Source organism: Callorhinus ursinus, unplaced genomic scaffold, assembly GCF_003265705.2.
Source record: "Callorhinus ursinus isolate GAN/ISIS: 27379988/994484 unplaced genomic scaffold, GSC_fseal_2.0 scaffold15, whole genome shotgun sequence".
NCBI classification, from domain to species: domain Eukaryota; kingdom Metazoa; phylum Chordata; class Mammalia; order Carnivora; family Otariidae; genus Callorhinus; species Callorhinus ursinus.
In genome coordinates this window covers 42,914,731-42,939,254 of record NW_027397077.1, presented here as the reverse complement: position 1 = coordinate 42,939,254, position 24,524 = coordinate 42,914,731, and the positions used below count along the sequence as shown (strand labels likewise).

At 50.3% G+C, this 24,524-nt stretch overlaps 1 protein-coding gene across 3 annotated transcripts in view; it reads left to right on the top strand.

Annotated features, from left to right (window-relative positions):
* FGD5 (FYVE, RhoGEF and PH domain containing 5) overlaps positions 1 to 24,524 on the top strand; it is a 118,385-nt gene that overhangs the window by 79,456 nt on the left and 14,405 nt on the right. For 2 of the 3 annotated variants that reach the window (XM_073901695.1, XM_025885376.2), the window contains exons 6-15: positions 6,198 to 6,358; positions 6,623 to 6,779; positions 7,370 to 7,457; positions 9,176 to 9,226; positions 9,819 to 9,877; positions 15,553 to 15,624; positions 16,669 to 16,737; positions 20,903 to 20,986; positions 21,977 to 22,056; positions 24,209 to 24,308. In XM_073901695.1, the coding sequence (XP_073757796.1) occupies positions 6,198 to 6,358; positions 6,623 to 6,779; positions 7,370 to 7,457; positions 9,176 to 9,226; positions 9,819 to 9,877; positions 15,553 to 15,624; positions 16,669 to 16,737; positions 20,903 to 20,986; positions 21,977 to 22,056; positions 24,209 to 24,308 (921 nt within the window). The remainder of the gene's footprint in view (positions 1 to 6,197; positions 6,359 to 6,622; positions 6,780 to 7,369; positions 7,458 to 9,175; positions 9,227 to 9,818; positions 9,878 to 15,552; positions 15,625 to 16,668; positions 16,738 to 20,902; positions 20,987 to 21,976; positions 22,057 to 24,208; positions 24,309 to 24,524) is intronic. The other variant, XM_073901694.1, reaches the window with a different exon arrangement.

The following is a 24,524-nucleotide window of genomic DNA, read 5'->3' as shown; positions in this document are numbered from 1 at the left end:
GGCACCCTTGTTAAAAATCACTTAACCATGAACATTTATTTCTGGGTTCTTAGTTCTATTCCAATGATCTTTATCTCTGTCCTATGCCAATACCACACAGTCTTTTTTTTTTTTTTTAAGGTTTATTTATTTGAGAGAGAGAGAGAGCAGGGGAGGGGCAGAGGGAGAGAATCTTCAAGCAGACTCCCCACTGAGCAGGGGAGCCCAACATGGGGCTCAGTCTCACAACCCATGAGATCCTGACCTGAGCTGAAACCAAGAGCCAGACACTTAACTGAATGAGCTACCCAGGCACCCTAATACCATACAGTCTTGATTCCTGTAGCCCTCTAGTAAGTTTTGAAATCAGGAAGTATGAGTCTTCCAACTTTGTTTCTCTTTTGCAAGATAGTTTTGGCTATTCTGGGTCCCTTGCATCTCCATGTGAATTTTGGAATCAGCTTGTCAGTTTCTCTAATAAAAAGGCAACTGGGATTTTGATGGGGGTTGAGATGAATCTGTGTATCACCTTGGGGAATATTGCCCTCTTAACAATATTAAGTTGTGAATATGAGACATCTTTCCATTTACATAGGTCTTCTTTAATTTCATTTTTTAGAGAGGGGGTAGGGGCAGAGGGAGAGAGAATCTTAAATGGGTTCCACATCCAGCATGGAGCCCTATGCAGGGCTCGATCTCACAACCCTGAGATCATGACCTGAGCCAATATCAAGAGTCAGATGCTTAACTGACTGAGCCACCCAGGTGCCCCTTCTTTAATTTCTTTCAATGATGTTTTGTTGTTTTTGTTGTATGGTTGTATGCTTTTGTTAAATATATTCCTAAGCCTTTTATTCTTTTTCATCTTACTTTTTCAATGATTTTAAACTTCTGTCTATCCATTTTAAAGATTTATTTATTTATTTTAGAGAGAGAGAACGAGCACAAGTGGGAGGGGCAAAGGGAGAAGGAGAAGGAATCTTAAGCAGACCCCATGCTGAGTGTGGAGTAATGGAGCCCAGTACGGGGCTCAATCTCACCACCCTGAGATCATGATTTGAGAGTCGGTCCCTCAACTGACTGTGCCCCTAGGTGCCCCTAAACTTCTATTTAAAAATAAATTCAATTTTACAGAAAAGTGACAGGAAGAGCAGTAATATATAGAACAACCAAATTCCCTTTTTCCATATTCATCTGTTAACATGAAGGCAATGTATTTCTTTTTCTGTATGGCTCGTACTTTTTGTATACAGCTTAAGAAGCCTAGGGGTGCCTAGGTAGCTCAGTCGTTTAAGCATCCAACTCTTGATTTCAGCTTAGGTCATGATCTCATGGTCGTGAGATCGAGCCCCACATTGGGCTCTGAGCTGGGCATGGAACCTGCTTAAGATTCTCTCTTCCTCTCCCCCTGCTCCTCCCCCCTTATTCTCTTTCCCTCTCTTAAAAAAAAGAAAAAAAAGAAGTCTTTGTGTGCCCCCACACAGAATTGTTTTCAGGGTTCCAAAGTACCCTCCAGTGACTGATCAGGCCAGGTGAACCCATGTCTACTGGACAGCTCACGGCCTGCCAGTGCAGGTTGGTGACACAGGTGGGTCATGGTTGAGGTTGGTGTGTGTTTGGCCGGATGGGATCCCAGTGTGTCCACTTGACTTTTGGCAGCAACATTAGTGATTTGACATTCTGGCTACCCACCAATTGTTTAGCCCAGAGAATGGAGATGCTATGCTGCCCAGAAAACTCAGTAGTGCGTTTGGAAAAGGAAAAAGGGGCCAAGGGACTAGGCCCTGCATGTGAGGTCCCCACTTCCACCACCCACAAGCCCAGGACAGGGTTCTGAGAACCCTGCGAACTCTAGGAATCTTGTCCGGGCTCCAGAGGCAGAGAGGCAGTCCTCACACTCAGGCCTTTCCACCAGGCTGCCCCAGGGTCTCTGAGGTTGGGTAGGAGCCCTGGGCAGCACTCTGAAGAACCAGGTTCTAGTCCTCCTCCTTCACCTGAGGAAGTCACTCCCCTGTCTGGGCCCATCTGTAAATGTGGAATTGGCATGGAGCAATGGAAAGAGCTGGGACTTTGGAGTCAGGCTGACTTTGGCTCGAATCTTGCCATCTTGACGGCTTTGGGCAATTTACTTCATCCCCCTGGGCCTGATTATTTTATCGGCAAAATGGAAGTAATAATAATGCCAAAGTGAGAGGGTTGTTCTGAGGACTAGATGGGAAAGTGTAATGTTGAGCTCAGACGGCGGGAGTGTTCGGTACATGTTGGCTATTGTCATGTGTTGCTCACCTTCCCGGGGCTGGGTGCTGGGGATACAGAGATAAGTAAACCTCAGTCTAGGGGAGAAGGAAAGCACAAAAACCAATTATCCTAAAACATAACAGAAGGCAGTGTGCACAGACTCTGTGAAGAAGGTATTTGTATCCGCATTTAGCAGAGGGGGAAATTGAGGTCCATAGAGATGAAGTAACTTGCCCAAGGTCACACATAGGCAACTCTTCAGGTAGACAAGGACTCATGTGTGTTCTCTAGGCCTTGGCTTGGGGCCTAGAGGCTCTAAGGCTGGAACAGGAGCTCCACAGAGAGCTGGGAAGTGAGCATGGTGAGAAGGTGGACTAGGTGAGGAAGGCCTCTGGTGCCCAGAGGGGTTTTGACTGGACCTTGCAGGCATGGGGGCCATTCGGTTCTTTTTCCTTATTATCCCTCGTCCATCTCCCCTCTCCAACCCATCCCCATGGCCACCACTGGGTCTGAGCCCTGCTCCTGGATGACTAGAACGGCCTTCACACTGCTCTTGCTCTCCTTCTGGCCACCGCCACTTTGTTCTCCCAACAAAGTAAATTTTCTAAGATAGATATTTGATCCAGTAGTTCCCTGTCACCCCACGATGAAACCCAAGTGCCTTTAAAAGCCTGCAGGGCCTATGGAATGGGTTCTCTGTCTGATTCTCCAGTGCCATTGTATTCTAATCCTGTACATTTCCTGCAAGGTGCACACACATACTGCACCCAAGACACACTCCACTTAGTTCCTCCTTCATCTGAGGGCCTTTGCACATGCTGTGCCCTCTGCTTGACACACTCCCCTCTTCTCTCAGTGGAGGTGTTGCCTTCCTGGCATGCTTTCCCAGAGGCAAGCCAGCTCTCCCCCTTATGGCCAGCTGTGGCTCCTATGCTTTTCCCCGTCACAGCACTTACACCTCTGTGTTGACACTGTGGTTGTACTCCTCATTTTCTCTAGATTGCAAACTCTTTGAGGGCAGAATAGCATTTCCTGCTCTCACTCTCTCCTCAGGGCTTGGTGCAGAGCAGGCACTCAGAATATTTGGTGAATGAATAAGGGGATAAGGGCCGGGTATCTCCTCTATCTCCTACCTCCTCCCTCTGTCTGAGAGACCCTGGGTGCAATGATGGCCAGGACTATTGAGATAGCAGAAGCCTTTCAGGGGGTGATGCATGGTGCGGCTGGCACTTGGCGCTGCCAGCCAGTGCATGAGTTTTAAGAACGGATGTTTGTGGCGAGTCCAGTTATGCTCCGGTTTTTGAAATGAGTCATGTTTGTGATGGCCATCCTGCCCATTGAGACTGAGTCAATTTAGTGAGAATTAATTACAGATGAGAAACTAGCTTGCAGAGCAGTTAATATTTCAGTTCCCTGGGGTGCGATGCACATGCAGCCATCAGTCTTGTCTTTGCTTGTCCTTCCTTCTCTCCCTCGCCTTCTCCCTCTTCCCCTTTTTGTGGTGGTCTGGGCGGCAGGGTGACCGAATTATGATCTTGGTTCCCCTATGGCTCACTCTCCTTTTCCATTAAATAAAGGTCTTTCAGTCAGTCAGTAGTCAGCAAGTACTATAAAACTGTGTCACATGCTCTGTTGGACTTTAGAAACATAGCAGGAAACAAAACAGATGTGACCCTGCTCTGAAGAGGTCATAACTAAAATATGATCACAACTGCCATGGGGTAGCACTTTACAGTTTACAGAGCAGTTTTGAACATCAGGATGAGCCTCTCAGCAGCCTCATGCTGTACTTAGTGGTACTGCTATCCCCATTTTACAGATGAGGAAATGGAGGCTCAGATAGGTGACAGCTTGTCCACAGTCATCAGCTACTCTTCTGGTGTATCTGAGCTTCAACCTGGCACAGAGCCTATGACAATGTGTTGAAAGTCCTCTGTCTACCAGCTGCCCAAACAAGAGGGATTACTGTCCTCATCAGGATGTTTTCTTTCTTTGTCTGGGATGCCAGGGCTGAGAAGACCCTGCAGGGCTGGAGGCTGGGTCCTAACCATAGGGACTCCTAAGGAAGGGTGGGAGGGTCCTCCTGCCCTGGGTCAGCAGAGAACCCCCACTCCAGGTTCAGAACAACCCCAGTGTCCCAGAGCCAGCTGCGGGCAGAAATAAGAATCAAACACCACCTCCCCCTAGTTGCCTCTCACTTGTAGTTCACACTTTCTCCACCCTCTGAAACATGCTTTCAGGAAAGGCTCTGATAGTTTAGGTACAATGGGATTTGGTTTCTAATTATAGCTCTAGCATGTGGCCTCCGCTTAAGGACACACATGCCTTCAGCCAGAGAGTTTATTCATTAGTTCAAGACTCAGCCCCAAGTTTCTGACCTCAGTGATGGGGCTAGAGGTGTCCTGACCTTCAAAGTGCACTGGACTGGGGCTGATGAGGGCTGGCCTCAGGAAGAACCAGCTCATTCTCCCTCCTTGGGACCACAGGCCAGGGTGGGCCGCCCTCTCCTTGTCCTTCCTCCCAATTCCCAGCAGAACAGGTTGCAGGAGCCGGAGGTCAGCTCCGGACAGGATGAGGTGTTCAGGAAGCAGAGACCTTTATAACCCCCACATCTGCTGTCCTCTGTCCGATGGCGCAGGCAGCCTCTTTAAAGATAGTGGAGGGGCAGGGCCCAGGAGAGTGTGCTGCTTCTCACCTCCTGTGTCCTGCTCTCTTCTCAATCCCTCCTTCCTTCCTACCCTCCCTCTCTCTCCTCTGTCTTTGTTCCTCTCTCTTTCTCTCTGCTTTCTCCTTTTTCTTCCTCTCTCCCCTTGTCCCTCTCTCTGGCCCTGTCTACCTCCCTGCCTTTTTTTTTCCTAGCCCTCCCCTTCTCCTGCATCCCTTTACTGTGGGGAGAACATCAGAAAGACTTCCCGGAGAAGGGGCTGCTCATCCTCTCAGGCATCTTCCCCTTTCAGGTCTCAATGTAAAGAGACCATTCTAGCAATGAAAACTGTTCAGCAGTGGAATTAACTGTCTTGGTCAGTAATGAGTTCTCCATCAGGGAGGCAATCAAACAAGGCAGTGTGATCATCTTTCCTAAATGTTATAAAGGTGATTTGACTTTCTTGATTTGGACTGGACCACATGATCTCTGATGCTGATGTTTTTCCTGATGTGCACCACTCCACAATTTGAGGTGGTTTCGGTATATCCCATATATTTAAAACTACAGACCTGTGGCTCATGCAAGAGCAGGTGTATTTGAAGATAAAAATTTTTTTGTTAGAAAAAGGTTTTGCATTTGTTTTAATTTTAGTGTTCGTTAAATTTAGTGGAATTTTTTAAAGTAATCACAATACAGATATTTTGGAAAACAAAGAAGAAAAAAATCATTCCTAATCTTAGACCCTTGACACAACCACTGTTTACATTTCGATATATTTCCTTTTAGCTTTTTCCTTTTTTCCTGTTTTACGGGATTGTGTTAGGATAGAAAGACAACTTTGTATCCCTCCTTGATTCCTAGCTCTAGGACATGAATATTTATACATAGTCACCATCTGCATCATTTTCAGTGACTGCTTAATACCCCATGGAGGGGTTACCTATGATTTCTTTAGACTTCGTTTTAAAACAACACAGTGCATGAACCTTTTCAAAGACAGATGATGGTAGAGCACCCTGTATTTCTTCAGAGAGGGAATTACCCAAATATTCGGAAGAAGAGCGTGTCCCAAGTTCAGGAATGAACATGCTTTAAACGCCCTCTGTTGTAACAGGAGTTGTGTTGGGTGCTTTTGGGGCACCAGTTATCTGTGATCATCAGGTGTGTGTTATCACCCTTGTTTTACAGGTGAGAATGCTGGGGTCTGAAATGCTGACCTAAGGTCCTGTGCTATCTGTGTGTAGGTCAGGGCTTCAAAGCCGTGGGGGAGCTGCAGAGGGAGAACTTGTGCTCAATCCTGTCAGCTGTGGGTAACAGGCCTTTGGGGTTTCAGGATTTCCACGGAGCTGTCATGAGGGCCTTGGATGAAATAGACCAGGAGGGCAAGGACACGTTGGCCAGGGAGGAGCTGAGGCGTGGCCTGAGCGAACTCCCAGCCATCCGCGACCTTCACCAGGGGATCCTGGAGGAGCTGGGGGAGAGGCTGTTGCACTGGTGAGCTGTCCGTGGACTCCTGCCCCTACTTCCATTGCACTGGGGGGTGGAGGTGCTTAAAGTCCCAGCATGTGAAACGGTGTCTCCATTTGACCAGTGCAGAAGCTGAGACACAGGTATTAGGTCATTTGCCCAAAGTAAAACGAGCGTGGAAGGGTCAAGCTGGGGTTGCCGCCCAGTAATGTGAGTCCAGCGCTCACCAGTGAACACTGTGCTGGTCACAAGGCTAAGTTCTCGCTGTCCCATCCCCCTCCCCGGCTGCAGGGAGGGCCAGCAGAAGGTGGCTGACGTCTTCCTGGCCCGGGAACAAGAGTTTGACCACCATGCCGCTCACATCCTGCAGTTCGACAGGTATCTGAGTCTGCTCAGTGAGGACTGCCTGCATTCTCCCCGGCTGGCCGCTGCTGTCCGCGAGTTTGAGGTGGGTCCCTTGGTCCTCTGGAACCTGCTCTAAGGATACAGGGGCTGGGTGGGCATGGAAGGGCTTACTGCGAATCAGTGGGGCTTCTTGGTAGGTCTGAGGCTGGGGGTCAGAGCAGAAGACCCGGCTGGGGAAGGAGAGGAGGGAAGACCTAGAACTGAGAACATTCCCCGATGGGTGATTGATGACAACTCTCTGAGCCCCCACCATGGTGAGGGTTTTAGTGACCATTCTCCTGTCCCAGGAGAAAAGCACAAAGCAAGCTGGGGCCCCAGCCAATGGAGTGACCAACAAATGGATCAACAAACTGGGTATCCAGTTACTAGACAGAAAAGTGCTTTTACTAACATTAATGAAAAGCAGGGACTGGTAGATGCACTGACTGCGAGCCTGAAGGAAGGAACTGTCACAGCAGGGTGGTGCTAATCTGGGAGGCCTTCCTGAAGGAGGGGATCCTGATTTTAGAGATGGGGAGAAGCTCGGTGTGGCCAGGAAGAGGTGTGGATGGGACAGTGTATGAGGGATGCCATGAGCATCCTTGAGACAGGGGTCTCTGATGGAGTTTTGTCCTCCCTGTCTCTTGGGAGCAGCAGAGTCAGCAAGGAGGTGGCCAGAACGTGAAGCACCGGCTGCTGCGGGTGGTTCAGCGCCTCTTCCAGTACCAAGTGCTCCTCACAGGTGGGCCCCACAGGAGGTCAGCGTGCACTGAGGTGATGTGGGGAGGGAAGGCCCCTGAGGGGGGGTGCCGGTGGCAAGCTGTGTTATGACAACCTCCCCTCCCACCATGGCAGAAATGGGTAGGGGGAGGATGGCTCTCAGTTCCTGGCACCTGCTCCTCCAGACATGCTAGACTCTGCCACCACCTTCCTTCCAGCTGAGTTTGGGACCTCCTGCTGCCACCTTGGAAACCTCACTTCAGCGGCTACCTTCTGTGTCTTCCTTCAGCCTCTCCCATCCTAAAACACAGAAACTCCCACCTTCCCCTGTTCTGCATTTCCTCAGTGGGTATCTCATTTCCCTAAAGCTGTTCTTATCACCAAGTCCTCCTTGTGGCCAAATCAATGGACATTTTTCACCTTGAACCTGCTCTGGCCATCTCTGTGGCTTAGCCACTGACCACTTTCTGCTTCTCAACCCTCTCATTCTGAGGTTTCTGTGATACACTCTCTCCCCCTGTATCCCTCAGACTTCTCTGCTACCCTTCTCCATCTGTGTTGACAACCTCCCTTCATCCACTCTTCCATAAATGTCGGTGTTTCTTGGGGCTCAGCCCTAGGTCCTCTTTCCTTCCTTCCCGTTTTACAGACTCTCCCCTGGGAAAGTCATCCCCTCCCCTACCTCCACCTGCCAGAAATACCACACCTCTGTCCTGAGCTCCAGACTCATTTACCCACCTGCCTCCCAAATGGACAAAGACACCAGGCATGGGGAACTGCTGTTCCAGTAAGGGAGACAGACACCCACACAGAGAGATAGGCATGTAATTCCAGGTAGTGACCAGGGCCACAAGGAAAGTATATTAAGGCCAAGGGACAGAGAATTTGTTCATCTAATTCAACAGATGTTTATTGAGTATCTCCTGTGTACAAGGCCCTGTGCTAGATGCTAGAGATATAGCAGTGAATTACTGCTCTGTACCAAAACTCTCTACCACTGTGGAGTTTATACTTTAACAAACTGACAAGGAAAGAAAAATGTATCAGTGATAAGAGCTCCGAAGAAAATAAAGCAGGTTAAGGGGATGGAGGTAACAGGGCTCTGAATTAGATACAGCATGGAGGAGGGATCTCTCTGAGGAGGTAGCACTGCACAGAGGTCTCAGCCAAGTGAGACCATGAACCCTATGAAGATCCGGAAGAAGAGAGCACCAGGTGGAGGGAGTAGTGAGAGCAAAGGCCCGGGGGTATTAACAGGCTTGGCACGTCCAAGCAATAGTAAGAGTGCCAGCATTGCTAGAATGAATGAGTGATATGGAGAGGTAGCTGGAGAGAGAGCTGGAGCTTGTGGGTATAAACGTGTTAAAGGTTTAATACATCACACTCTGCTGTGATGATGGTCACATCCGTTCCCCCAGTAGACGGTGTGCTTCTCAGAGGCGGGGATTCACCTTGTCTGTGAATCCTGAAGGCATAGCACAGTGCCAGGTGCACAGCAAGCACTCAATAGATACTTGTTGAATGAGTGAATGACTACCAGGAGTGGCAATGATGCTGGTGATGGTTCAGGGGCCTGTTTTGTTCTAGTGTGGTGGGGTGGTGGGCTAACGGGGGTGAGAGGGTAGGTACCCCATTCTTCTGGCACTTTTCCTCCAAGTCTGGAGAGGGGGGCTCCTGCTGTGGACACGAGGGACTGGCCTCCCAGGGGCAAACTGACCCTGGCTCTTGTTCTCCCTGCAGACTACTTAAACAACCTTTGTCCTGACTCAGCTGAGTACGATAACACGCAGGGTAAGTGCAGCATGAGCCCGGAGGATGGGGACGTGTTCCTTTTTTGGTCCCTGTCCCTGGCGCAGGACATAGCCCCCTCCCTGGCAGCTGGATGTGCAATGGGCAGGAAACCTCTGGGGCTTCTGGGATGATGACCCGCTCCCCTCAAGCACAGGACTCCCCAGGATGGGCTGTCATCCTGTCAAAGGAGAGGGCAGTAATCAGAATTTGGTGCTAGGAGGTGGTGCCAGGTCTCAAAAAGTCACCACAGTGTCCCTGTTTCCTCCCAATTCTATGTGACTGTCCCTGCATATGACCTAACAGGGCAGTCCCTATTTTAACATATTCAATTTATAGACAAGGGCACTAAGGCACAGAATGGTCAAATCACTGTCAAGGACTCTTAGGCTGTAGTAGCAAAGCAAGGGTTGGGCCTGTGACCTGACCCAGCTGTGAGAAATCTTGGTGCCTCCCACATGCAAGCCCCTACAACTGCGGTGATCTTGGGGAGTGGGTGGGAGAGAGGGGAGGACAGCAAAGAGGCGAGGATGGTGGCTCCTGGACTGGCCCTCCTCCTCAGAAGGCCTGCTATCTTCGCTCTTTCCCTCCACAGGTGCCCTCACCCTCCTCTCCAAAGTCACAGACCGTGCCAACGACAGCATGGAACAAGGGGTAAGTCCATTTCCTGGGCTCCTTCTCTGGGGTTCAGGTCTAGGCCCCCCTCCAGCCTGCCCAGCTTTGCCTTGTGATACTCCACTTCTGGGGGTGCTGTAGGCATCCATCTATGGGACCTGGCAAAGAGTTGTTGGCCCTTGGGTTCTGTCCCTGGCACTTGCTGTGTGAACTCAGGCACTGTGTGTTCCTGTCCGGGTCTCTGTTTCACCATTAGAATAGTGAGGGGGGTCTACAGACTTGTACAGATCTGGTAAGTAACGTCCCAGCTGTGGTCTGAGACCATCTGCATCAGCACCTGGAGTGCCTTGTAAGCTACAAATTCCTAGGCATACCTTACATCTTCTCAGCCAGAATATCTGGGGGTCAGGTCCAGGGATATGCATTTTTTTAAAGATTTTATTTATTTATTTGACATAGAGATAGCGAGAGAGGGAACACAAGCAGGGGGAGTAGGAGAGGGAGAAGCAGGCTTCCCACTGAGCAGGGAGCCCGATGCGGGGCTCGATCCCAGGACCCTGGGATCATGATCTGAGCTGAAGGCAGATGCTTAACGACTGAGCCACACAGGCACCCCAGGGATATGCATTTTTAACAAGCACCCCAGGTAAATGTTTTGCTCACAAAAGTTTGAAAACCACTTGTCCACAAGAATATGTGAGCTCTAACTACACGCCGGGTTCTGCCAGAGTGTGACTCTGTTTGTTGGACACTGATCCAGTATTTACCAGTTTTCTGCCAAAGACGACCAACTTTATCCCACATCCCAGCTCTGTTCAAGTGGATACCTTGATTACTTGTGTCCCGTATTTTCTGCTCCACTAAGATGTGGCTAGAGCTTTGTGTCGAGAAGGATTCTGAGGCTGAGTCCTAGCCCGGGGGAAAGAGTTTGGTGATCAGTTAGTTATGTGTTCCACCGGCAGAGGTGGGGGTGATGGTGGTATGCATGCTGAGTACTTGCTCAGCTCTCCTGTGGCAGATACACAGAGCACCCTTTTAGCAAGTCATCCACAGGTAGAAGAAGGAGAGGGGAGTCACATCTATTAGACACCTACTCCATGTCAGTCTTGTGTTGGGGACTGGAGATACAGGTTAAAACATGAATCCCAGCACGAGGAGATCACAGCTCATGGAGGAGTAAACATGTGGACATGATAAGCCTCATGAGGGAGAGAGAAAATGCCACATGGTTCAGAGATGGGAGCCATCCCTCCCAGCCGGGGCTGTGAGAAGAGATGATGGAGGTGCCCCCACAGGGAGGACATATGCCTCAAAAGCAGAGAGAGGAAAGATGTGCCAGGAAGAGGAGTTGACCTGGGCAGAGGCATGGAGGTGGAGAAGCGTAGGTCACACCCGAGTTCAGAGAGCCACCCAGCGTGGCAGGAAGATGGGAGCAGGGTAGGTGAGGGAGGACAAGAGTCTGAACAGATGGTGTGCTGAGTGTGGAGGCTAAAGCCAGCTGGGTGTGAAAATTGGTACATCGAACATGGTGTCATCATCAGGTTGTCTGTCCTCCTGCTCTGGGGTCCGTGAGCCCCTTGCTCTTTGTTGTTTTAGCATCATGTGCATGCAGTAAGATTTCCTTCAGCGTAGCCAAAGACAGAGGTGCTTTGGCGTCCCATGCCCCATCATGACATAGCATCAGATGGGCTGCACCTCATTCTCTGCACCTCACTTTAGCCAGGGATGCCTCTGTTTCCAAAAAGGAAAACTAGGTCACCAAGGGCCATGTCTTCCCTACTGTGGGTGCGCTCAGGTGTGGCACCACCTTGCAGGAGGAACTGAACCCCATCCCCGCCGCCGGCTTTCTCGAAGTGCGGGGTTAGATGCTGTGCCTGGCACAGGCTGGCTCTTGTCTCTCCAGCTGCCTGGGGATACCACACTGGGCCTGCTCTGGATTATCAGCCCCTACTGCATGCCTGCGGGGATAGGGATTGGACTCTGCCTGGGCCATGGACAGGCAGGTCCAGGTAAACCCAATGCCAGGGCAGAGCTCGGTGGCTTGAGTGGCCAAAGGGCAAGGCTGGGGCTCTGCCTCTCCTTCACCATGGCCACTACCCACCTCAGGCCTCATCACCTCCCAATGCTACCATTCCATTCAGAGTGATCCTGTTAAAATGTGTCTGATGGTGCCATGCCCCCATTTTACAAAGCCTTCTATGTCTCCACATTGTGTTCAGTAGAAGTACTCATTGGTTGTGAGAACCAGGGAAAGCTTCTTGGAGGTGGCAGCATTCACGTAGGTTTTATGCTCATATCAAACCATTGCCATAACTCCCCACAAAGGTAGCTAAGCTGGAGATATGAGTTCTAGGAAGAGCCAGATCCCACCACCCTGAAATGGGACCCACATACCTACCTGACAGCTGGTCTGAAATGCCACTAATAAACTCACTAGAATAAAGTACTGACAGCCAAGCCAAACTATAAATCCACTGAACAGCCTGTTAACGGAAAACTGTTAGGTGATAGGAGAAACTTTGGGAAGTGTTGACTCTAAGAGCTGAGGCCCAGGTAACCCCTCCCCTGCCGTGATCCTCACATTTTGATCGAGGACCAGGAATAAATGGGAGCAGTGTGGAAGACGGGATGGGAAAGTCTTAGAAGTGAGAGAAGTCATCCTCACCAGCTTTGCAGGAAAGGCTGTGGCAGATTCCCATGTGGCATCCTACTCACGGTGACCACAGCTGCCTCTATTGAGCAGGGGATTGTGCCTGACATTCTCCTCTAATCCTCAGGGGACCTATTATCAGCCCAGTGTTACAAGCAAGGAAACTGAGGCCTGGAGAGACGAGTTGCTTCACCCAGGATCACTCAGCTCTCAGAGTGGGAGCTGGGTTTGAACGTGAGCCTTTCTTAGCCACCAGGCTGGACATGCCTGCACACATCACTCACGGGTTCAGACCTGTAACCTCACACACATTCTTGCATGAAAACACGTGCACGTGCCCATGCGCGCCTCACCTGCTCCTCTCTCACGTGACACACATAAATGACCATAGGAACATTTTTCTCTTCCCCACATTTGGGTCTTTTTCTTTCTTTACCCAGCCGTGAGGAATGTCATGAAATGTAGGCATGGAGGTTTAGAGTTGCTCCCAGGTTTGTGAGCACTGGGAACTCCTTCAGGAACTGGTCACAAGTTGGATCAGAGAGTGGATGCACCTTGCTTCTAACTGCAGTTACTCAGACCAAACCTCAGATTTCCTAGGAGAAAAATCCCACATCTGGTTGCAAGGTCAGGCTTCCGAGGCTTTTGATCAAATTAGCCGTTGACTGTCCTCCTCCCCATAGGATAAAAGTAAGCCGTCTCCCTCCAGAACAGAGTGAGGGGACAGGTGTAAGTCTGGGCTCTCCGATTTTCACTGTCTTTTTTTAAATGGACTTTTAAAAAAAAATTTATTGAGGTACAATATATGTAACATAAAATTGACCATCTTAACCATTTTTAAGTACCCAGGTCATCAGCATTAAGTACATTGACATTGTTGTGTGACCGTCGCCACCACCCACCTTTAGAACTTTTTCTCTGTCCCCGACTGAAACTGTCCCCACTAAATTCTAAGCCCCTCCCCCCCAGCTCCTGGCCACCGCCATCCTACTTTCTGAACAGATTTTATTTTTTAGAACAGAGTTGCTCTAAAGCCCCCGTCTGATGGTTCTAATAACATTTGTGTTACCTCTCCTGGTTTTGTTGAAAGCTTTATTTCCTGAAAACGAGTTGGGGTTCTTTCTTGCTTTTTGTGTTTCTAATAATGTTTGATTGAAGCTGGCATTATGTGTTGGAGGAATTATGGAGACTGAGGGAAACAGTATCTGCCCCAGAAGTGGCAGCGCCTGGTTTTGATCACGCCGTTCGTGTAAGGGGTGTAAGGGGTGGGGGTTGGGTCAGTCCAGTCAGTAGTTGAGTTGGGTTTGGGTTTTGTTATTGTTATGTCACCCTCAGAGCCCCACAGACTTCACACTCGTGCAGAAGGGGGCTGCTATTACCTGGTACTGTTTGTGGGGCTTGAGATGCCAGAAAGTTCTTCTCATTTTCCTTCCCCCCGCTGCCGCAGCATTTAGCAGTCCCTGCACCCCAGAAGGGGCCTCTCTCCATGCCCTTGCCCCTTCTCAGAGGTGGACTGCTATTTCCTGTTACGCACTACTATGCTCCCAAGTCTGTGCTCTCTGGGACAAGCCTCAGTCTTCAGCAGGGCCTGCAAGCCAGGCTTTCTCTGCTTTCCTGCCCCTCCTCTGCATGGTAGCCAAACACTGCCCTGTAGCTGTGGCAGGTCTTGGACAGGTTTCTGCTTTGTATTGCTGCTACTTCCCCTCTCCTCAGGGAAGACAGCTTTTGCTTCTGCCCTTTCCCCAGGAGTAGTGAGTGGCACTTTGCCTGTCCTCTGGGAGGGGATTTCTTAGCCTCTCCCAGGGGCTGAGGGGTTTGTACAAGAGAGGGGGCTGGGGAATTTGGCAGGATTTTATGCCAGCCCCCCCCCAGTGGTAGCCTGCATGCCTTCACCGCCAGGGGGGGTTCTTTTCTGGCCCCCTGCCCTGCCTCTAGTCTTCCTTGTGAGCCCCCGGTGGGAACTGCTAAAAAAGAAGAGCTTGCAAGTGACTGCAGATGTGCCTCGCATCTGGGGCTCTCTGTTATTCTAAACTGTCCCACCAGCCCACACCTGACCTTTCAGAATCCATTAACATTTTAGTTGCTTTCTTCTCCTCCTTTCTGCTGGCCGCCCCTTCCTCCTGTGTGTTGCAGCAGTGCATGTGGCTCACGTCGCTGTGAAGGGGTTTGTCAGTCTTTGGGATTCAGGTCCGGTGGGGTTGCCTTGGGACTTCAGCTCTGTAGTAGATGTAAGAGGAATCAGGGCTCTGTGGATTACCTTTTCCTCATTATTAGGCTAGGGGCACTGTTCTCTATCACGAGTGGAAATGGAACAACTATTACACATTTCTAATGTGCAGGATATTGTGCCCAAAACTATCGACACGGTAAAAGCCTTTTCAAGACAATTTCCCTACACACAATTTTCACCTTGTTAATTGACTTTAGAACCTGACCCTGCATAAGGTTCAGGAGGCGCCCACCCCATGGGTGAGGCACTTGTTATTTCTAGTATAATGGGGTGCTGTACGGAGGGAAGGGAGGCATGTCACTGCATATTGTATGTAACCCAGTGAGGGCCAACAGGAGTTCCCAGGCACACTTCTTTTTCTTCAAGGAGCACAGACCTGTTTCTTCCCCAGGTGGAACATTTTCTCAATTACTCTCCCTCAGAGGCCCGACCCTGGGCTGTAAGCCCAGAGAGACAGTCTGGTCTTGGGCATCTCTCTCCTCTGGGCTAGTGAAGTCTAGATGCGCCAGACCTTATGGGGCACACAGATTTAGAGCAGGAGCTGTGGCCTGGAGATGTATATGGGTATTGGATAGCACAGCAAGAGCAAGTGACTTTCCCCATGGCACGCAGAAGATGGCGATGTCAGATCCCAGGCCCAGGGCAGTAGCCTGAGTATAGGTAGCCCGCATGTCTGGCATCCAGCAGACCCAAGCTCAGGTCCCAGTCTTGCCACTGAGAGGAGGTCAGATTTTGGGCAAGGCCCTTCTGGGTTCCGTTTTCCTCCTCTGAAGTAGAAGCAATGCCCTTGAAGGGGTCCTGACCATTTCCCTCTCGTTCTGCTCCCACCCATAGGAAAACCTGCAGAAGTTGGTCCACATTGAGCATAGCGTTCGGGGCCAAGGGGATCTCCTCCAGCCAGGAAGGGTGAGTGCCACCGCCGCCATGGGCAGGGACAGAGGGCGGCCTGGTAGGCAGGCGGGTGAGGCTCTGATAAGACCCATTGTTCAGCTGGGCTGGTCCCAGACAGGCCTGGCTGCAGGTGCTGTTTACCCGCAGAGGGAGGGAGGGCAGGGCACGGGCTCTGCTGGGCTCACAAGGCCCATGGGCTGCCTCCCCTGGGGTTTTCCACTTTCAGGACCTTTAAAGAAACAGTGTCATTTGGGTTCAGCGTCCCCTGTGGTTCTTTTCACCTCTGAGAAGAAGAGACGCCGATTATTTTTAGTTTAGCCCAGCATTGCTGGGAAATCAGGAAAACCATCTCTCAAGAGCCCCAACAAAGCATCTTAAAAATAACATTTTTCAAGAGACAAATTTACCCACTTTTCAGCTTCCAAATGGAAAACCTAAAACTCAGCTCAAAAATAGTCAAAAATGTGTTTGTTACCTGCTATGGTCCATAAAGGACAAGAGACAAAGAAATGAGAGGTTGTACTCAGGATAATTTACTCAAAATTAGCAGGAATCTCACTAGTCTGAGATTCTGTAAAATCACACTTAATGTTTTGGTCCTGGGTCATCAGATTAGTAAATATTTATTGAACATCTATTTTATTTATTTTTAAGTAACTTTAAACATCTATTTTAAACATTCTCCAGAATTATGGAGCCTGTAGCAACTGTTCACAGGTCTTCAGCTGTTTTAGCAAACCTTCAGAGGCTCCATTCTGAAGGTCTCCTCATGGCAGCAAATCAGGGAAAGAGTCCCTGTGTGGATCCCTTGGAGACCAGAACAGTGTCTGGGGCTTGGAATAAGTCAAGGTGGGGTGCTCCTAAGAAGCAGAGCCTCCTGTCTGTCTCCAGAGCTGTTGCGGCAAACATGGGCACCTCCCTAAAGCTGGGAATTCACCCATGAATTCACTTTGGAAGGCATCGTAACTTAGGTTTCCCACTCAGGACCTTGTCCCCACTCTTCCTTAGGATGGCAGCAGGCATCAGCCTAAGCCCCCAGGTCTGCTTCTCTCCCCACAGGAGTTTCTGAAGGAGGGGACACTGATGAAGGTAACAGGGAAAAGCAGACGCCCCCGGCACCTGTTTCTGGTAAGTACCTAGCCCCCAGCCCAGCCCCAGGACTGTCAAACCCTGTGGAATTTTCTAGGGTCATTATTCAAAGACAACTGGAAGGGAGGGGTGGGTGCTAGAACAGAGCCGAATATTTAGGATGAGGATCATTCGACAGAGCTGAGCTTTCCGGAGAGCTGAGAGCTTAACCCTCACCAACCACAGCCCTTCCTGCATTATTTGAGCGATTTTGGTTGGAATTTTGTCGAAATTGAATTACCTGTGTCCCCATCTGAAACATCCTAACCCTGTGAATTTCTTACCCTGGAAATAACCGTCCCACCGCCTTATCTAACGCATGAGAAGACTGAGACCCAGAAGGGGAGTTTCCTTGGCTCTGTCTCCCAGCGGGCTGGAGGCAGAGGCCCAGGAGGGAACCAGGGTTGTGACCCCAGTGTAGCATTTTCTGCACTGTGCACAAGACAGAGTACAGTGTAACATTTCTGATGCTTTACAGCCACATTCTGGAGTACCAGGGAATGTCCAGGCCTGTCGCTTGATAACATCAACCTCTGTGGCTGTTGAGCTGCAAGCAGCAATTTGCCCCAGTCCTACAACTCCAAGTTGTTTTGCCTTTTAAGTTCTCCTACCTGCTGTGTATGATTTTCTCTCTTTTCTTCACTATTTTAGCTTTCTTTTTTTTTTTTTTATTACTCTCAGTCGTGGCTGCCCCAACAGTCTCCTTATACTTTGTTAAGAGTTGTGTACAAAGTAACAGTAAACAGGCTCCAAGTGTCTAAAAACCTGTTTCAGACATTTAGTGAGTACCTCTGGTGTGCTGGGCACTGGAAACAAAGAGATAAAAGCCTCATGCTATACCCTCAACCTTCAGTGTCAAATGTAAATACCGAGTTATGAGAATGGTATGTAATCTCAGGGCCACTGGAGCAAAAAGGAAGAGCAAAGAGAGTCTGGGGGAAGCCGTCCTTTGTTCCATGTTAGTCTAAAAATTTGAAAACTGTTTCTATTGAGAAGAAATCATACCCTTGAATTTAGGGATATCTATGTGGTCATGAGCCGGAGTGAGGAGGTTAGATCCTCCTAACCCAACACTTAGCCCCTCTATAACCCTTAGACAAGTGACAGACATGTCTGAGCCTCCAGTTTCCCAGGAGGAAAGTAGGAATGCTGGGCGGTTTGGGGAATTAAATGAGGCACATGGAAGCCGCTTATTTGGTAACAGTGTCCTCCCTTCCCTCTGGCAATTGCCGTATGGGACACAGGTCCTCCCTCTGCGCCAGCACAGCCCTGGGGAGAGTTGGAGCCCACGAGACTGTGTCCTCTGAGAATGAAAAATGAAGGTCCGGGATGGTACAAAAGGAGCGTGAGCTTTGGAGTCAAACTGGATTCACATCCCAGTTCTGACACTTACTGGCTCTTGAGGCCCATGGCACATCTGTCATTGCCCTTCTCTTTACAGTGGGGTAATAGTCCCTCCTGCCAGTGGGGGAAGGGAGTGAAGCCCCAGCTGGAATAGAGGGAGCTCCGTGCTGGTCCCCTAGCCATTCCCCATCTGGCCACCTCCTCTGGCCAGGCTCTGCTCATGCCTGTGCCTCTCACAGGGACCCAGACTGCCAGGGAAGACACAGCGTCTGTCCTTCTCTCCCTCCTCCCCTCCCTCACGTGCCCTCCAGCATCTAACTGGCCCTTCATCATAGCCTCTCTCTCAGGCATCTCAATGCTAGGCCTGGGTCTCTCTTATTCCTTTGTTATTATTAGGCCATAGCTCCCCGCAGGCTGAACCTGGGTCCCATTCTTTGCTTTGTCTTAGCACAGGACCTTCATAAATTTCCCCTGGAGAAAGAGGTGGGAGGAAGATAGGTTCTTGAGCCAGGAAGACCCATGATGAACACACTTAAGACTTTTTCTTCCCCATAAGGTACCAGTTTCATAAAATAATTGTAACTGTAGAACAAAGTCAGGGCATCTGCCTACCTGCACAGGGGTTTTGGTAATGCTACAGAGAGGTTCCCACCATGGCCCCAGGTGGTAGGTGGGGCTCCACACTGGTGGCTTATTATTGTGTGAGAGAGATTCCCCTTCACTCTTCCATGAAGAATTCCTCTATCTTCCTCCAAATCAGGCTGCAAAACACCCGCTTTGAAGAGGAAAGGAGAACTCTGGGCAATGGAAGGCAGCCTGGTCCTGACCACTCATAAAACCCCAGGGTGCTAATGCCAGTTGCCATGGCAGCAGGTGCTTGAGGGGCAGCCACACAAAGGCTGGGACTGCTCTGATGAGTGACATGAGCCAGTTCCCCAGGGTGGGCAGGCTTATGAGCCAGGCTCTGTGCCCAGGTTTGGTCACTGTCCCCAGATGGGGCCAGGACTCACCGTGTGACCACCTCCAACACACCACACCTGGACACACTGGAGGCGCATTCATTTACATATGACCCTGCCTCTGCCACTTACAAGCTTTGTAACCTTGGGCAGGTTGTCAGGGCTCTCTGTGCCTTAGTGTCTTCCTCTGTGAAATGAGGATGATAATGGTAGAGCCTGCCTGATGGGATTGTTGGGGGCTGAACTGAGATCAGGGTGCTGAGCTCAGCCCCTGGCACAGAGTGAGTCTTGTCATTATTAGAAGGGCAGAGCTGGAAGGGGCTTTGAAGGTTCCTCTGACCTGGGGGTCAGCCTGCCACCTGTTTTTGTTAGTAACGGTCTATTGGAACACAGTCTCATCCCTTTGTTCATGGATGGTCTGTGAATGCTTTTAGACTACAGTGACTGAGTTGAATGGTTGTGACAGAGACTCTATGACCTGCAAAGACTTGAATATTTGCTATCTAGCCCTTTATTAAAAAATTTGCTGGTCCCTGGTCTCCTCCAACTCTGATTAGAGACAGTGAGGTCCAGAGAGAGGAAGGGTTTGCCTGAGCTCACCCAGCATCTCTGGGTCCAGGCCAGGTCTCCCACACTGCTCCGGCTGCAATGCTGGGATCCTAAGAGCTGGTGGCGGGAAGCCTCATCTATTCTGTTCCCTGAGCGGACTCTCTATGGGGGGAGGAAATGCTAATCCTGAGTTCTTGCTCTGTTTTAGCTCCTTAGATGCCTTGCCCTGTTCAGTCCTCACAACACCCCTAGCTTACGCTGGCTCCCACGTTGGGTGGGCTCACTGGGGGCCATTCTTTCTCAGCGTCCATAATGAGGTAGGGGTGGCAATGCCCCCCTGCTTTGCAGAGAGGGAGCCTACTTGTCCACCCACAGTTGCACAGCTACAGAGCAGGGTGAGGATTGACATCGTCTTTTCAGACTATAAACCTTTTAGCCAAACAGAAACACGCTCCCCTACGGAGGTGAGGTGACTTTCACTTTCTTCCCCTTTGCTCCGGATGGGGGCAAGGAGCTTCAGTTGTTCATTCAACAAATATTGAGTACCTGCTGTGGTCACTGGAGTTACACCAGTGACCAGGACCCATCAGCTCCCTATCAGGGAGCTTCCTCTCCCTTCCTTAACTATACTTTATGACAGCTTCATTCGTAGAGTAAAATATATCAATCTTAAGTCTGCGTACCTGCATATTGACTAATATGTGTCATTGTGTAACCACCACCTGGGTCAAGATAGAGAATATTTCTAGACCAACCCCCTGAAAGTTCCCCTAGGCTCCTTAGCACTCACTTCCCCCATCCCCTGCCCCAAGCAACCACTGGCCTAATTTCCATCACTACAGATTAGTTTTGCCTGATCTGGAACTTCATATAAATGTTATGAAGCAGTGTGTACCCCTCTGTGTCTGACTTCTTTCACTTAGCATGTTTTTGAGATTCGTCCATGCTCTTATGTGGACCATCAGTTCCTTTGGCGGCTATGTAGTTCTCCACAGTATGGATGTACTGTAGTTCATTTATCCATTCACCTGTTGATTAGACATTTGGGGTGGTCCCACTGTTTGGCTGTTATGAGTAAAGCCTCTATGAACATTCCTGTACTTGACCTTTTGTGGACATCTGCATTTATTCCTCTTAACTATCGACCTCGGAGTGAGTTTAAAGGAAGGGACTCATGTGTTTGCTCAGAGCGGTTTTGCTCTCCTATGAGGGTCACTGGGGAATGCAAGATGCCTCTGCTCTCCAGAGCTCAGTGATCCTCCAGGACAGACAGCCTACAGCCTTCACATCTGATGCGGTTTCCTTCTCCCCAGATGAGCGATGTGCTCCTGTATACGTATCCCCAGAAGGATGGGAAATACCTCCTGAAGAACACATTGTCAGTGGCCAGCATGAAGGTAAATGCCTGGTGCTAGGCACCCTGGGGTGGGTGGGCAGAGGGAGACCTCAGGGGAGGAAAGACAGCATCCCCACTTCTAGGAGCACATAGACCAGCAGGAAGAGGCAGCCCTAAGGAAACAGCATTACACTGTGGGTTATAGCAGGATTGTGCTGTAAGTAGTCCAGGGAGAGTGGAGATGGAAGGAGGACTTCCCAGAGGAAGGGAGCTGAATTCTTTAGGGTAGATAATATTTGGACAGATGGGAAAGGGGAAAGGGAAGGGCATCCTAAGAAAAGGAAAACACATAAGGACACATTTGGAGGGAGGAAATAAGTGGGTGTTCAGTAAAGTTTTTTAAATTGTGGTAAAATATATATAACATAAATTTACCATTTTAACCATTTTTAAGTATACAGTTCAGCGACATCAAGTATATTCACACTGCTGTGCAACCATCACCACCATTCATTTCTAGAACTTTTGTATCATCCCCAGATGAAACTCTAGCCCCATTCCTAACTCCCCAGGCCTCCAGCCCCCAACCCCTGGCATCCACCATCCTATTTTTTGTCTCTAGGAATTTGCTCTAGATAATTCATGTAAATAGAATCATACAGTATTTGTCTTTTTGTGACTGGCCTATTTCAGTTAGCAGGATGTCCTCAAGGTGCATCCATGTTGCAACCTGTGTCAGAATGTCCTTCCTTTTTATGGCTTAATGATATTCCATTGTACATATAGACCACATTTTTTTTCCCATTTGTTCATGGATGGACACTTGAGTTCCTTTCACCTTTTGGCCACAATGAATAATGCTGCTATGAACAAAGTATACACATACCTGTACAGAGCCTGCTTCTAGTGCTTTAGGGTACATACCCACCTTCCTAGGGGTGGATGGGTGCCCACAGGCCAGAGTTGGAGCCACGGTGTCAGGACCAGAAGAGGCGGGTCTGTGCTTGCCCCTCCCTGCCCCCACCCTGACAGTCTGCTCTTGGTTTTCTAGGTCAGTCGTCCTGTGATGGAGAAAGTGCCCTATGCTCTAAAGATCGAGACTTCCCAGTCCTGCCTGACTCTATCTGCGAGGTATGGGGAGGTGGGTAGAGGGAGGGTCTGAGGGATAAAGGGGCAGGATTTTGCAGGTGTTAAAGGTTGGAATAATAACCTGGATGTGTCATTTCTATTTTGGTATTATTTTGGGTTAAGGGACTTATTTTCTAGAGCCTGTCATTTAAATATAACAACAATATCTCATGTTTGTAAAAGTCTACGAATTATTGGGTCTTTACAGCAATGCAAGAGGTTAAGACCAGTAAAAAATGTATCGTGCACTTTAGTTCATAAAGTGGTCTGCTTTTGGCCTTTCGTATCCGGAGAGTGAGAGAAAAACATAATGAGTGAGCATTCATCATTTGCCTTTCCCTGGTTCGGGGGTGTGGCCTCTCTATCAGAAGTGTGTGTGTTTTCCCCAGGCCTTCGGCTACCCAGGGACCCCACCTCGCTTACTCTAGGCAGCCAAAGAGCTTCCCCCTCTCCCTATTTCCAGGCAAGGCCAGCTCAAGCTCCCTGGGCTCAGAAACCAGGGAGATGTGGCCCCTGCTGGGGCCACTGTGGGCACTGTGGGGGCTGAGAGAGGGTCCCCAAGACAAGGGTGTCTGCGTCCCCTCTCAGCTGGTACATGACCTGGGGGTGGTGATTCCTGGGCTGGCACGGGATGCGCACACACTGACACAGTCTCACGCAGTTGCATTTATTCCTTCAGCATTTATTAGCCACTCCTCAGTGCCAGGTCCTGTGCTGAGGACACAAGAGTTAGACCTTGCTGTGCTTGGGGGAAGCCTACATTAAAGGCAGGAGACTTACGTATTGGTCATGTTATAGAGCATAACTGCTGTAATAGTTAAAAGTGTTGATGACAAGAGTAACATACATTAGGCACCTGCTGGGTCTCAGGCACCTCCTCTGACCCCATCGCCACCCTTGGCTGTGGGGCTTGAGACTTCTCCCATGCATGGGGAGTTGAGGCCTAGAAAGGTGTCACATGGCCATATGAGGAGGAACTGGGGCTCAAACACAGGACTGTGTGACTCAGAGCTCTTATCCACTACTGTCTACTGCTGAGTGGGTAGAAGAAACCTTGAAAATTCCAAGGAGTGACCACCCATCTGGGGAAGTGAGGGAGGGCTTCATGGAGGAGGTGATGCCTAGATGGGGTTCCATGGCATCTTTTCTCCTCATCTCTAGGTAAAGTCAGGGGCCTGAGACGGCCCGGGGTATGGTTTCTATATGTCCAGCTGCGAGGTGGGAGTGGTGACAGGACACACTCAGCCCTTCAGATGAGGCTGCCCATCTCTGCTAGGCAGGGGCACTGCCCTCTGGCTAGTGGCCTCGAGGAGCCACCGTCACTGACAGGCCAGTCACCTTCCTGCACACCCAGATACTTCATGCTGAAGCTTCCAGGAGACAGGCGGACGCATACATCTCCCTTCAGGGACATGGCATCTTGTTGTCCATTCCCCCTACCCCCACCTCCCTCCCAGGCCAGCCTGGTCCCTTCTCCGGGCTTTCCTGGGTCAAGGCCACACTCTTACCCAGGGTGGGAGCGACACCTAGTGGGCCCTGGGAGAATTTTCACCCCGCTGTCTCTTGGGACCATGCTCACCACTCAGAAAACCCTGCAGGGCACGGTGCAGAATGGGGATTTGGGAAACCAACTTGTTGGGTGAGGGAGTGTCTGGGAAACTAAGTGAGAAAATGAGGAGGAAGATGGGGTGGCGACAGGGATGTTGAACTTTTCCATCTTCGCCTGCCCCTCCCCTCCCCGTGTACACAGCCCTCTGCACCCTGCCCCCCCGCCCCATCCCTCCTAAGGGTGGGACCCCTCTGCACCTCCCTAATGCCCTTTGCTTCTGCACAGTGTTTTGCCATTAACAAACCCACACGTCATTTCTTCCCCACAGCAGCTCTGGTAGCTAGAGGGATAGTGTTGACCATCCCGTGTTGCAGGAAAAGAAGCAGGCCCAGAGGACAGCTTTCTTGCCCTGGCTGCCCTGCTAGTAGATGGAGGCGCCAAGGTACAATCCTAGGCTGGTCTGGCAGACGGCCGGTTCTTGGTGGGATCTCAGACACCGAGAGGCCCGGCCAGGGGAAAGGTGGGGGGATTTGATCTACACTGAGAAGCAGAGGCCGAGCCACTGTGCATGCTGCATGCCTTGCTTACGCCACATTGCGCCCGCAGCTCCTGCGCAGAGCGGGACGAGTGGCACAGCTGTCTGAGCAGAGCCCTCCCTGAGGATTACAAGGCCCAGGCCCTGGCTGCCTTCCACCACAGTGTGGAGGTGAGTGGGGCCCTGCCCCGCCCCTGACACTGGCCTCACAGCCCTGGGTTTCCCTGGGCACCCACACACCCAGAAGGTCTCTCAGCTCCTTCCATCGGGCTCCTCCTCCCACCCTTCCCACCAGCTCCCCCATGGCCAGGCCCAAGTACAGCACCTCCAGTTGGCTCTGTTTCTGACCCGAGATTAGCATCCTAGAGGATGCCGTGGGGTGGAAGG